We start from the raw sequence: 14,556 nt of genomic DNA, 5'->3' as shown, positions 1-14,556 counted from the left end.
TCGGAAACTCATTTCAGGGTCAAGGTTGCGAACAGTGTGGTTCAACCTCAGACAGATGTTAGGGAGAGGGATGGAGTCAGTGGCTATGGAACAGAGTTTGTGGCGGGGACCAAAAACAACGGCTTTGGTCTTCCCAATATTTAATTGGAGAAAATTTCTGCTCATCGGACAAGCAGTCTGCCAATTGAGAGACTGTGGAGGGGTCGAGAGAAGTGGTGGTGAGGTAGAGCTGGGTGTTGTCAGCGTACATGTGGAAACTGTGTTTTTGGATGATATCGCCGAGGGGCAGCATGTAGATGAGAAATAGGAGGGGGCCAAGGATAGATCCTTGGGGGACACCAGAAGTAATGATGTGGGAGTGGGAAGAGAAGCCATTGCAGATGATTTTCTGGCTACAAATAGGTAGATATGAATGGAACCAGGCGAGTGCAGTCCCGCCCAGCTGGACGACAGTGGAGAGGCGTTGGAGAAGGATGGAATGGTCAACCGTGTCAAAGGCTGCAAACAGGTCGAGAGGGACGAGGAAGGATAGTTTACCTTTGTCACAGTCACAGAGGATGTAATTTGTGACTTTGATGAGAGCCGTTTCGGTGCTGTGGCAGGGGCGGAAACCCGATTGGGAGATTCAAACAGGAGCTGCGGGAAAGATGGGCACGGATTTGGGAGGCGACAACACGTTCAAGGACTTTGGAGAGGAAAGGGGGGTTGGAGATGGGGCGATAGTTTGCAAGGACAGAGGGGTCAAGGGTTGGATTTTTGAGGAGTGGGGTGGTGACAGCAGATTTGAGGGAGAGGGGGACAGTACCCGAGGAGAGAGAACCATTAACAATGTCAGCTAACATGGGAGCCAGAAAAGGAAGTTGGGTGGTCAGCAGTTTGGTGGGAATAGGGTCGCGGGAGCTGGAGGTGAGTCTCATGGACATGATGAGCGTGGAAAGGTCAAGAGGGGCGATCGGAGAGAAACTGGAGAAAGATGTGAGTTCAGGGCTAGGGCAGAGGGAGGAAGTTTGACCCGGTGGGCTAGGGGAAAGAAGGGAAGTGGCAGAGGCAGCTGATCGGATGGTCTCAGTCTTAGAGACAAAGAAGTCCATGAGCTCCTCACGCTTGTTGTCGGAGGTGAGGGTGGAGGAGACAGAGGGGGAGAGGTTTAAGAAGAGGGTCAGCAGTGGAGAGTAGAAGCCGGGGTTTATCTTTGCATTCCAGAATGATTCTGGAATAGTGAGCAATTTTGGCGGACGAGAGCAGGACCCGATAATGCTTTATGTGGTCCAGCCAGGTCTGGCGGTGAATGGCTAAACCAGTTGTCCACCATATCCGTTCAAGTCTGCTTCCCTTGGACTTAAGGGAGCGAAGATGAGGGCTGTACCAGGGGGAATGGCCAGGGTGAGAGGGGGTAATTGGTTTAATAGGGACTAGGGCATCAAAGGTGGTGGTGAGGTTGAGCAGATCGGTAGCTGCAGAAATGTTGTGATGGGTGGAGAGCGATACGAGGAAGTGGTCAGAGATGGCCTTATCTGCAATTGACACGATGGGAGTAGCGAGGCCACAAGTGATGGCAAGGTCGAGGGGGTGGCCGTGAATATGGGTTGGGGAGTTTACATGGCGGGAGAGATTACGGGAGGATAGGAGGGCAGTGAAATCAGAGGGGAGAGAGCATGATGAATTGAGAAGGTGGTTGAAGTCGTTTGGTGCAGAGGCTGAGGGAGGAAAGCAGTGAAGATATCTCAGTAATAAAAATGTTTTGGTACTTCGGTGGGTGGTAGAGCACGAGAATTTTAAATGAGAGGTGAGACGGGGTGGACTAAGGTGAGATGCTCAAAGGAGGAGAAAGTGCCGGAGGAGTAGGGGGACAGACCAAGGTGTGATTTGGTGATGAGAGCCACACCGCCACCGCAGTGGTCTGAGCGGGGCAAGTGGTGGAAGGTATAGCCAGGCAGGGAGGCTTCATTTAAAGGGAAGGTGTCATCACCCCTCAGCCAAGTTTCTGTCAGAGCCATGATGTCGATGCGGTCATCCACGATAAGCTCATGGATGGCAAGGGCCTTGTTCGCAAGTGAACGGACATTCTGCAGGGTGATGCGGAGAGGGTCGGTGATGGCTGATCCACTGCCAGCATCCACAGGGTCAGCGCTGGGAGGGGTGAGTTGAACGGGGAGGAGATTGGCAAGATTAGGCCCCTGCAGGCACGCTGGACGGGAAGTTCGGTGAGAGAGTAGGATGGGACAGTTGGGGATGCTACTCGTGAGGTGACAGCGACGAGTGGCCCGATAGGCCCTTCGGAGGATGCCAAGAGAAACACAGAGGGAAGCTGTAGGCTTATCTAAGAGGGAGTCAAGCCTAGGACGGCGGCAGGAGAGTAGGAAGGTCGAAGAGTAATGAAGGGTTGGGGTAGGGATTTGGGAGGGTAGAGTATCCAAGAGAGATGAAGGACGACATGAAGACAGGAGAGACCCGTCAGGGAGGGATAGAGAGAAAAGGAAAGAGGGGAGAAAAAGTGGAAAAAGAAATAAACGGCTCGGGTCCGGAGCAGCAGCCAAAGTACGCCGCGAATGGACACGGAAAAACTCAAGTTACACAGGACTAGGCCTGGCTAGATGTAGTAATCAAGGTTAGTGGTTCGAGACCACTCCCAGTACGTGATCTCGCACAGCTTGGGAGTTCACACCAGCTGCAGTATGACTCCAGTCGAGTGCAAAGCCATATTTTAAAGTGTCCAGATGGTGGATTGGATCTCCTACGACTTTGTAAACTTAGGTTTTAAATATTTTGTTGAAAAATCAGTTGTTTTTTCCGTAACACCTGGCGAGTTGATCGCTACCTATACATTCAAGCACAGTTCTACTTTCCCATTAAATCTAGTGTGGGGTGCAGTCAGCAGTATAACTTGTGTCTGCTGGTTGACTGCTACAGAAACCAATCTCAGGCAGGCAGATGTACCTGCTACATACACCCATCCACTTGAGCTTCTTCAGGAATTTCCAGCCAAGTAAAATGTTTGAGATTCGAAACAACCCAGGAGGTGACAGCATGGGCAATGGAGAGATCAGAAGCATTGATCCTATTTTGTATTCTACAAGTTTACCTATGATTGCTTGATACGAAAGGCGCGAGCCTGCTGTGCTTGGCGAGTAATGAAACAGAGACTTCATTACGCCACAGGCAATCTTTATCTGTTTCGCCAAAGCCACAGGGGAGGCCCTGGGAAGCGAAAGGCATGACCTCAACCAGCTGACTCCCAAGAGCAGGTGTCACCGGTCGCTGGATTGTACTGGCGGTTCCACCAGCACGTGGGGGGTCATGACAGCTGAGCTGTGGAAGCACAAGTGGCAGCTTTGCTGTGCTGACCTCTTCCGCGGGCCTTTGGAATCTTGACACACAAAGGGAGTTCCTCTGCCTCAAGAGGCAACGCATTGAACTGGGCCATCGGAATAGCCTTCGATAGTGATTTCTGATCACCGAAACGTTTCCCAGCGAATGGGATTGTCAATGCTTTTGCCTGTATTTTCACACGGAAACCTGGTGTCTTAAGACACTAGTGCAGAACAGAAGCTAGGCAGTTGATCTGACCTCTTCATTCAGGATTCTCAAATGGTGGACTGTTGTAGCAGTTCAGCTGTGGGGATAATCTTATCTACATTATAACAGTAACTACACTTCAAAATAACTTAATTGACTGTAAAGTGCTTTGGGAGGTCCTGAGGTAGTTAAAGGCGCTATATAAATGCAAGTTCTTTCTTTATCCATGCAAGCCTGAGAACCTCGTCATCAATGGCAAAGGTTTCATATAACGCACGATCAGTATGACCCAGTGGGCCTGAGGAGTCACCACTTAAAAGAGGACATTGCGAAGGCCACAATGCACGCAGTGGATGAGTCCATCCCTTTCCAAGTGGAGAGCGATGCATCCGACTTCGCCCTAGCCGCAACCCTTAACCAGGCGGGGAGACCCGTGGCCTTCTTTTCACGGACCCTCCAGGGCCCCGAAATTCGACACTCCTCAGTCGAGAAGGAGGCCCAGGCGATAGTGGAGGCTGTACGGCACTGGAGACATTACCTGGCCGGTAAACGTTTCACCCTGCTCACTGACCAACAGTCAGTAGCATTTATGTTTAACAACAGACAAAGGGGGAAAATCAAAAATGATAAGATATTGCGGTGGAGGATCGAGTTATCCACCTACAACTACGATATCTTATACCGGCCCGGGAAACTTAATGAGCCCCCAGACGCCCTATCCCGTGGGACATGTGCCAACGCACAAGTCGATAGGCTACAGACCCTCCACAATGATCTCTGCCACCCGGGGGTCACCAGGTTCTTCCACTTTATTAAAGCTCGCAACCTGCCTTACTCCATCGAGGAGGTCAGGACCATGAGGATGAAGGCCGCACGGGCCTCTGCCGTCAGGGGGAAGGAGGTTGACTTGATGAGGGGCCGGGCTTTGTCCGCATAGTTGGGCACCCACTGGGCGTAGTAAGAGAAGAACCCTAGGCATCTCTTCAGGGCTTTTAGGCAGTTGGGGGGGGGGGGGGTAGTTCCAGGAGGGGGCGCATTCGGTCGGGGTCGGGGCCGATGACTCAGTTTTCCACCACGCAGCCAAGAATAGCGAGGCGCGCGGTGCGGAACATACATTTTTCTCTGTTGTATGTCAGATTCAGCCGTTGGGCCGTACGGAGGAATTTTTCTAGGTTGGCGTCGTGGTCCTGCCGGTCATGGCTGCAGATGGTAACGTTGTCTAGATAGGGGAAGGTGGCCTGCAGCGCGTTCTGGTCAACCATCCAGTCCATCTCCCTTTGGAAGACCGAGACCCCGTTGGTGACGCCGAAGGGGACTCGGAGGAAGTGGTAGAGGCGACCGTCAGCCTCGAAGGCCGTGTACTGGCGGTCCTCAGGCCTGATGGGGAGCTGGTGGTATGCCGACTTCAGATCAATCGTCGAGAATACCCGGTATTGTGCTATCTGGTTGACCATGTCAGATATGCGGGGAAGTGGGTATGCGTCTAATTGCGTGTATCGATTGATCGTCTGGCTGTAATCAATACTGCTGTTTTTCACCGGTCTTTACTACCACCACTTGGGCTCGCCATGGGCTGGTGCTGTCCTCGATAATCCCTTCCCTCAGGAGTTTTTGTACTTCTGATTTAATAAAGCTCCTATCCCCGGCACTGTACCGCCTGCTTTTAGTAGCAATTGGCTTGCAGTCTTTGGCGAGGTTAGCAAACAACGGGGGGGGGGGTTTGACCTTCAGGGTGGACAGGCTGCATACTTTGCGTGGCGCCGTGTTTAAATTCTGCTGGCTGCAGACTGTAAGTGGGGGCAGGGGCCCGCCATATGCCATCGTGACGCTCTCCAGATGGCACTGGAAGTCTAATCCTAGCAGTACGGGAGCGCAGAGCTGTGGCAGGACGAGGAATTTAAACTCTCTGTACTCCACGCCGTTCACTGTCAGAGTCGCTACACAGTAGCCGCCGACGTCCGCCGTATGGGACTTTGAGGCCATAAAGACCTGGTGGCGTGTGCGCATAACCGATAGGGAGTAGCGTCGCACCGTGTCGGGGTGGATGAAGCTCTCCGTGCTTCTGCAGTCGAAAAGGCAATTTGTGGCATGGCCATTTACCTTTACGTTCATCATGGACCTGGCTAGTTGATGGGGCCTAGATTGGTCCAGGGTGATGGAGGCCATCGTCGAGGTCGGTGGGTCGCTGTAGTATTCGCCCGCGCCGAGGGCCTGGTCCCGAGATGGTGTCCAAGATGGCGGCTCCCCCTCGGCTGGTGGTGTCCAAAATGGCGGCCCGCACGGCTCACACGTGGTTGGTGGGGTCCAAAATGGCGGCCTGTACGGTTCACACGCGGCGCTGCTGGAATTGGGGGTCGATTTCGCCTTGCACACTCTCGCGTAGTGGCCTTTCTTGCCGCATTTGGAGCAGGTCGCGTCCTTTGCTGGGCATTGCTGTCTGGGGTGCTTGGCCTGGCCGCAGAAGTAGCATTTCTGGCCTCTGGTCATTGCAGCTGTAGTTGGGCTGCTGGTGGCTTGTGGCCTTACCGGGTCCCAAGATGACTGCTCCCGTGGCATCCACGTGGCCATCCGGTCAGGGGGGTAGGCGTCCATGTTCTGGAGGGCCACGTCTAACGAGTTAGCGAGGGCCACTGTCTTCTGCAGGTCGAGCCCCCTCTGTTCCAGCAGCCTCTGCCGAGTATAGTTGGACCTGATGCCGGCTACGTAGGCGTCTCGGATCAGGTCTTCCGTGCATTCCTTGGCCGTCACCGCTTTGCAATTACAGTCCCGGCCGAGGACTCTCAGTGCCAGTAAATATTCAGCGCCCGATTCCCCGGGGCGCTGTTTTCGGGTAGCCAGGAGGTGTCTGGCGTAGACCTCGTTAACAGGCCTCACGTATTGTTCCTTTAGCGTCGCGATGGCGGCCGCGTAAGTAGTGGCGTCTCGGATGATCGAGTAGACTCGGTGGCTCACCCGTGAGTTCAAGACAAGCCGTTTCGCGTCATCTGTAGTGACAGTAGTGCTGGAGGCCTCCAGGAAGGCTTCGAAACAGCTCAGGCAGTGTTCAAAGTTATTGGCTGCATCTGCTGCTTGAGGATCCAGGTCTAAACGTTCCGGCTTCAAGATTTGCTCCATGTTGAAAATTAGTCAATAAAATTGATGCGCTATCAACAATACCAAAGACTACGAGATGGACTTAAATGAAGTAGGCTTTTATTGACTAAGAACTAGAGCATGCCTCTGCTAGTGAATCCATCCTAAGAGCTCCCGGGGGAGGGTGGCGAGTCACCTTTATACCCGGGCTTAGGGGTGGAGCCAGGGGCTGAGACATGCCTGGACTTGTACAGGGTTAACAGTGGTTTACCACACAGGCATGTACAGGTTAACAGTGGTTTACCACACGTTAGCTGACATTGTTAATGGTTCTCTCTCCTCAGGTACTGCCCCCCTCTCCTTCAAATCTGCCGTCATCACCCCCTCCTCAAAAAAACAACCCTTAACCCCGCCGTCCTTGCAAACTACCTCCCCATCTCCAACCTTCCTTTCCTCTCCAAAGTCCTTGAATGTGTTGTCGCCTCCCAAATCTGTGCACATCTTTCCCGCAACTCCATGTTTGAATCCCTCCAATCAGGTATCCGCCCCTGCCACAGTACCGAAACGGCTCTCATCAAAGTCACAAATGACATCCTCTGTGACTGTGACGGAGGTAAACTATCCCTCCTCGTCCTTCTTGACTTGTCTGCAGCCTTTGACACGGTTGACCACTCCATCCTTCTCCAACGCCTCTCCACCGTCGTCCAGCTGGGTGGGACTGCACTCGCCTGGTTCCATTCTTATCTATCTAGTCATAGCCAGAGAATCACCTGCAACGGCTTCTCTTTCTGCTCCCGTATCATTACCTCTGGTGTCCCCCAAGGACCTATCCTTGGCCCCCTCCTATTTCTCATCTACCTGCTGCCCCTTGGTGACATCATCCGAAAACACAGCGTCAGTTTCCACATGTACGCTGACGACACCCAGCTCTACCTCACCATCACTTCTCTCAACCCCTCCACGGTCTCTAAATTGTTAGACTGCTTGTCTGACATCCAGTTCTGGATGAGCAAAAATTTTCTCCAATTAAATATTGGGAAGACCGAAGCCATTGTTTTCGGTCCCTGCCACAAACTCTGTTCCCTCGCCACTGACTCCATCCCTCTCCCTAACATCTGTCTGAGGCTGAACCACACTGTTCGCAACCTTGGTGTCATATTAGACCCTGAAATGAGCTTCCGACCACATACCCGCAGCATAACTAAGACCGCCTATTTCCACCTCCATAACATCGCCCGACTCCGCCCTGCCTCAGCTCTTCTGCTGCTGAAACCCTCATCCATGCCTTTGTTACCTCTAGACTTGACTATTCCAACGCACTCCTGGCTGGCCTCCCACATTCCACCCTACGTAAACTTGAGGTCATCCAAAACTCGGCTGCCCGTGGCCTAACTCACACCAAGTCCCGTTCGCCCATCACCCCTGTGCTCACTGACCTACATTGGCTCCCCTTTAAGCAACGCCTTGATTTCAAAATTCTCATCCTTGTTTTCAAACCCCTCCATGGCCTCGCCCCTCCCTATCGCTGTAACCGCCTCCAGTCCCACAACCCGCTGAGATATCTGTGCTCCTCTAATTCTGCCCTCGAGCATCTCTGATTATAATCGCTCAACCATTGGTGGCTGTGCCTTCTGTTGCCTGGGCCCTAAGCTCTGGAATTCCCTGCCTAAACCTCTCCGCCTCTCTACCTCTTTCCTCCTTTAAGGTGCTCCTTAAAACCTACAACTTTGATCAAGCTTTTGGTCACCTGCCCTAATTTCTCATGTGGCTCGGTGTCAAAGTTTTGTCTTATGAAACTGCTGTGAAGCGCCTTGGGGCGTTTTGGTACGTTAAAGATGCTATATAAATACAAGTTGTTGTTGTTGAGTCTGCTGTGATTTCTACCTCATGAACTGACTGGACTGGGAGGAGGATAAGAGAATCCCCAATCACCTCATTGCCTCCCCTTGGTCTAGTTAGCTTTTGTTGGCTTAATTTCTGGATCCGTCTAAGAGTTGAACTTGGGTCGCTCAGTGGAGAGTCCAATATTCCAGTGTTGCAGCTACCAGACTTGGTGCTGGTTCCTTGTATATTTAGGACACATGACTTTTACCAGACCACTCACTTTAGTGTGATTTACTATTCTAAAAAATGTTTAGTCGGATTTGACACATGACTAACAATAGACCAATTATAACTTTATACATTCCTGAAAGCCCAATGTAATCTTGATGGAATTACATACCGAACCATTCCACGGTTGGAGGAGGATTCCCAGTCGCAGTGCATCGGAATTCTGCTGTCTGCCCCTGCTTGACTGTTAGGATGGGAGGCTCGATTGTCGCTACAGGTGCTGTTGCTATGGCAAGGCAAAACATAATTTTATTCTACTTAAATACTTTAATGACAATCCTTTTGCGAGGCCCTCCGGCTTGCATGGAACTGTATAGAAGCTCTTCTCCCACTCTCCATTGTCTGGGACGGCCAGAGAACGAGAAACCAAATAGGTCCATTAACTGAGTGAGTAACATTCTTTACATAAACAAAAAGAAATGATTCAGAGGCAGGCCAGTTAAAAAAAACGGACACGTTTTTAATCCTGGCATTATCAGACTAGAGTGCCGTGGTGGAGTAGTGAAATAGTAAAATATTGTTGGTTACAGATGCATTGAACGAACCCCATCTCCACACGTTCTGTTTCATTCATAGCGGGCACAGACACTATTTACTAATGAATCAAGGAATCTAATTAATGACAGTGATGAAGTACATAACCTCTTGCAACTGAACGAGGGATAATATGCCCTGTGAATGCCAACTTATTGGGCTATATTCACAAACTAAACCAATGGCAGCACCAAGATTAGAGAACTTTGACCCTATTTAAAGCTTTTTTCTCATGTAGTAGCCCGTGATTGGATCCACAGATTCCTTGGATAAGAACAGCAAATAAAATCATTTATCATAGTTTGGCCATTGCATCTCAATTTTACCAATTCAACTGACCTGCTCTCAACACACCACGTCGCATAGACTTTTGATTGTCACTTGCACCAGGCCAGGCACTGGGGAAGGGCAGTGACAACAACATATTTTATAGCCACCGTTTTTTCTCTCGAGAAACGCAGTTAAGAGAAACATGCACTGGTTCTGAAAGATACTCCAATTCTGAGTCTAAAGAAACTCGTCACAGGCAGTCAGGATGACTGACCAGATCCTAATCATTTTCTTCACTTCTGCACATTAGTTTACTTAGAGACAGAATAGCAACGATTAAGTTATTTTGCTTGATTTAAATAAAGCCAGTTTGAAACTTATGGAGAAAACAGGTTATACTCAAAGTCACAGATAGCAAATAATGGAACCCCTAATTTTCTTGATCTTCTTGAAGGAGGCAAGCTTTTCTTTTTTGAATTCTCCTGAGCCTTCATTAAACAGTATGGGCTCTTCTGCAGTGCACAAGTGGCACGCCAGCCCGTCCTGAGCTTTCTTTTCAGATCTAGGAAGAGGAGGCGGCCATTCAGCCCTTCGAGCCTGCTCCATCATTCAACCAGATCATGGCTGATCTGCACCTCAACTCCATTTACCTGCCTTTGTTTCATATCGCTCCATACCCTTATCTAATAAAAATCTATCGAACACAGTCTTGAAAAGTTCAATTGTCCTAGCAACCGCTTCATAATGATTGACGGGAGTGTAGAGCAGCCCATTCTCTGCTGAACAGCCCCGAACAGATCTGGAAACGGCATCATCAAACACCTGCACAGCAAGATCCATATACAGTTTTAACTTGGCGAGTTTTGAAAAATAAATCGAGATATGGTTTAAACAGAACCGTTATTTACCCCATTTTTGGAGGGGTTACAGCAGCCAGCGTAATACCACGGCAATGTTTCCACCAAATGGTTCCCAATGCATTTGAAGTTGGGCGCTGAAATTACTGCCGAAATCGAAGTATCCCAATTAACAGGTTGCCAGTGAATTGGTTAATTAGCTCGGTTTGTAGGTGCTGGAACCCTCCCTTGTTGCACTGGTGAACAGAACCAGTCCCAGCTCCGTGTCTGTAGTGCTGCGGACACAGCACAGAAGCCTCTCACTCACTCGCTCATTATATTGGTGCAATATCCATTCTTGCTGGGGTCAAAAAATCCAAAATACTTTGAGCCAGATATGCAGTGATGAGCGATATTGAATTCTACAATCTCAATCTCTAGTTTCATTTTTATTTGCAGGACTTGAAGTGGGTTAACTTTCATACTTGGGCAGTCTTCCTTTCTCCCAAGTCTTTAATATATTTATTTGCTAGAATTTGCTAGAAGCAAACATAAGTTAAGAGGTGGGAGGATTCAGGAAAGGGTAACTTCAAAAGCAGCGAGAGAAATGTCAAGGCTGTAGAGCAGAGTAGTGATCGGGATAAAGATAAGCAGAGTGGCTCAGGAAGGGACAGAGAGAGTAACAATGGTAATAGGGCACCAGTGACTAAAGTGACATCAGGGAAAAATATTTAAAAAGTTAAAGCTAAGGGCACTATATCTGAATGCACGAAGCATTCGCAACAAAATAGATGAATTAATAGCGCAGATAAAAATAAATGGGGTTGATTTAATAGCCATTACAGAGACGTGGTTGCAGAGTGCCCAAGGTTGGGAACTAAATATTCCAGGATATTTGACTTTTAGAAGAGACAGGCAGAATGGAGGAGGGGTAGCCCTGGTAATAAAGGAGGGAATAAAGACAGTAGAGAGAAAGGATTTTGGCTTGGAAAAATAAAATGTAGAATCAGTTTGGGTGGAACTAAGAAACAACAAGGGACATAAAACACTAGTGGGAGTAGTCTATAGGCCCTCTAACAGTGGTTGCAGTGTGAGGCAGAGTATAAATCAGGAAATTAGAGATGCATGTAACAAGGGTAATACAGTAATCATGGGGGACTTTAACTTTCATATAGACTGGGCAAACCAAATTTGCAAAAATAGTGCAGAGGAAGAGTTCATGGAATGCATTCAAGATCGTTCTCTAGATCAGTATGTCAAGAAACCTATGAGGGAATTGGCTATTTTAGATCTAGTACTATCCAATGAGACAGGGTTAATTAATAACCTTGTAGTAAAGGAGCCTCTGGGGAGCAGTGATCATAATATGATAGAATTTTATGTTGAGTTTGAGAGTGATTTAGTTAAGTCCGGAACTAGGGTCCTAAACCCGAACAAAGGTATGAGAGGCGAGTTGGCTAAGGTAGGTTGGGAAACTAGATTCAAAGATATGACAGTAGAAAAGCAATGGCAGCCATTTAAAGAAATAATTCATAATTCGCAACGAATATCCATTCCCTTAATAAAAACACCACGGGCAAAATGGTCCAACTGTGGCTAACAAGAGAAATTAAAGATAGTATTAGATTAAAGGAAGAGGCTGATAATGTTGCCAAAAAGTGTAGCAAGCCTGAGGATTGGGAGGATTTTAGAATTCAGCAAAGGAGGACCAAGAAATTGGTAAAGAAAGGGAAAATAGAATGAGAGTAAACTATCGAGCGACATAAAAACAGACTGCAAAAGCTTCTATAGGTTCTATGTAAAAAGGAAAAGATTAGCGAAAGTAAATGTGGGTCCCTTACAGGCTGTGACAGGAGAAATTATAAAGGGGAATAAGGAAATGGCAGAGAAATTAAACAAATACTTTGTTTCTGTCTTCAAGGAAGAAGACGCAAAAATCCTCCCGGAAATAGTGGAGAACCAAGGGTCGAGCGAGAATGAGGAACTGAAATAGATTATTAGTAAAAAAATAGTACTGGAGAAATTAATGGGGCTGAAGGCTGATAAATTCCCTGGACCTGAGGGCCTACATCCTAGGGTTTTGAAAAAGGTGGCTATTGAGATAGTGGATGTATTGGTTGTCATCTTCCAAAATTCCACAGATTCTAGAACGGTTCCTGTGGATTGGAAGGTAGCAAATGTAACCCCACTGTTTAAGAAAGGAGGGAGAGAGAAAACGGGGAACTACAGACCAGTTAGTCTGACATCAGTAGTCGGGAAAATGCTAGAATCTATTATTAAGGACATGGTAACAGGGCACTCAGAAAATAATAATAGGATTGGGCAGAGTCAACATGGATTTATGAAAGGGAAATTGTGTTTGATGAATCTGTTAGAGTTTTTTGAGGTTGTAACTAACAGAATAGATAAGGGGGAACCAGTGGATGTGGTGTATTTGGATTTTCAGAAGGCATTCGATACGGTGCCACACAAGAGGTTATTAAACAAAATTAGGGCTCATGGGATTGGGGGTAATATACTAGCATGGATTGAGGATTGGTTAACGGACAGAAAACAGAGAGTAGGAATAAACGGGTCATTTTCATGTTGGCAGGCTGTAACTAGTGGGGTACCGCAAGGATCAGTGCTTGGGCCTCAGCTATTCACAATCTACATCAATGATTTGGATGAGGGGACCAAATGTAATATATCCAAGTTTGCTGATGATACAAAGCTGGGTGGGAATGTAAGTTGTGAGGAGGATGCAAGGAGGCTTCAAGGGGATATAGACAGGCTAAGTGAGTGGGCAAGAACATGGCAAATGGAATATAATGTGGAGAAATGTGAAGTTATCCACTTTGGTAGGAAAAATAGAAAAGCAGAGTATTTTTTAAATGCTGAGAGATTGGGAAATGTTGGTGTTCAGATGGGCCTGGGTGTCCTTGTACACAAATCATTGAAAGTTAACATGCAGGTACAGCAAGCAATTAGGAAAGTAAATGATATGTTGGCCTTAATTATAAGAGGATTTTAGCACAAGAGTAAAGACGTCTTACTGCAATTATATAGGGCCCTGGTGAGACCACCACCTGGAGTATTGTGTACAATTTGGGACTCCTTACCTAAGGAAGGATTTACTTGCCATAGAGGGAGTGCAACGAAAGTTCACCAGACTGATTCCTGGGATGGGGGGATTGTCCTATGAGGAGAGATTGAGTAGACTGGGCCTATATTCTCTAGAGTTTAGAAGAATGAGAGGTGATTGACATGAATCAGTCATTCATGAAAGAAAGATTATGAAATAATACTGAGCGGCCTGCGGGTGGCGCTGTCCAGGGAGAGTATAAATACTCGGGCACGGGCCCAGCTTGCGCAGGACATTCTTAACAGGAACTAGTGAGGGTCACAACTAGACCTCCATGTTGTAAAACAGTTGATTAAAGCTTTGTTTAACGCTTAGACCAACTGCCTAGTAGTTTTCTTACATCAGTGATCTCATTGAAACATACAAAATTCTTACAGGGCTTGACAGGATAGATGCAGGGAGGATGTTTCCCCTGGCTGGGGAGTCTAGAACCAGGGGTCACAGTCTCAGAATAAAGGGTCAGCCATTTAGGACTGAGATGAGGAGAAATCTCTTCACTCAGAGGGTGGTGAATCTTTGGAATTCTCTACCCCAGAGGGCTGTGGAGGCTCAGTCGTTGAGTATATTCAAGTCAGAGATCGATAGATTTTTGGATATTAAGGGAATCAAGGGATATGGGGGTGGTGCAGGAAAGTGGAGTTGAGGCAGAAGATCAGCCATGATCTTATTGAATGGCGGAGCAGGCTCGAGAGGCTGAATGGCCGACTCCTGCTCCTATTTCTTATGTAGCCTTTACTTTGTGAATTCTGAGATCAAGGCGAAGGGTGTTCGTGGTGGAAATGACTCAGGCACCCAGTGTCAGCATTAAGCGTGCAGGTCCGGTGTAGCACAGTTAGATTTAGAGTAGAGCAATTTCTATTCTGCTCCAACATTATAACACCCACTACTGCAACATTTTCCCATTTCCCACACATCCTGTGGCCTCGCTCGACGGGACGAGACTGCCAATTCGGAGCAGTTTTATACAAGCCTGTGGATAGGACTCGTCAAACTCATTTCACAAACAACTTCTCACACAAGAGACTCCCACCCCATCAGTCTGGGCTATCCCTTACTTAGAAATTTTCAATTTCCTTTTCACTATCCGTATAT

The 14,556-nt window shown here is 48.1% G+C and overlaps 1 protein-coding gene across 12 annotated transcripts in view; it reads right to left on the bottom strand.

The window, feature by feature from the left end:
* Positions 1-14,556, bottom strand: part of hspg2 (heparan sulfate proteoglycan 2) — a 647,132-nt gene that overhangs the window by 189,480 nt on the left and 443,096 nt on the right. For all 12 annotated transcript variants that reach the window (XM_085966756.1, XM_085966759.1, XM_085966758.1 and 9 more), the window contains one exon: positions 8,813-8,926. In XM_085966756.1, the coding sequence (XP_085822882.1) occupies positions 8,813-8,926 (114 nt within the window). The remainder of the gene's footprint in view (positions 1-8,812; positions 8,927-14,556) is intronic.

The sequence above is a fragment of the Somniosus microcephalus genome, chromosome 25 (genome assembly GCF_052327205.1).
Source record: "Somniosus microcephalus isolate GS21.2 chromosome 25, FLI_Smic_1.0, whole genome shotgun sequence".
Classification (NCBI taxonomy): Eukaryota; Metazoa; Chordata; class Chondrichthyes; order Squaliformes; family Somniosidae; genus Somniosus; species Somniosus microcephalus.
This window is presented reverse-complemented; position numbering and strand designations above follow the sequence as displayed.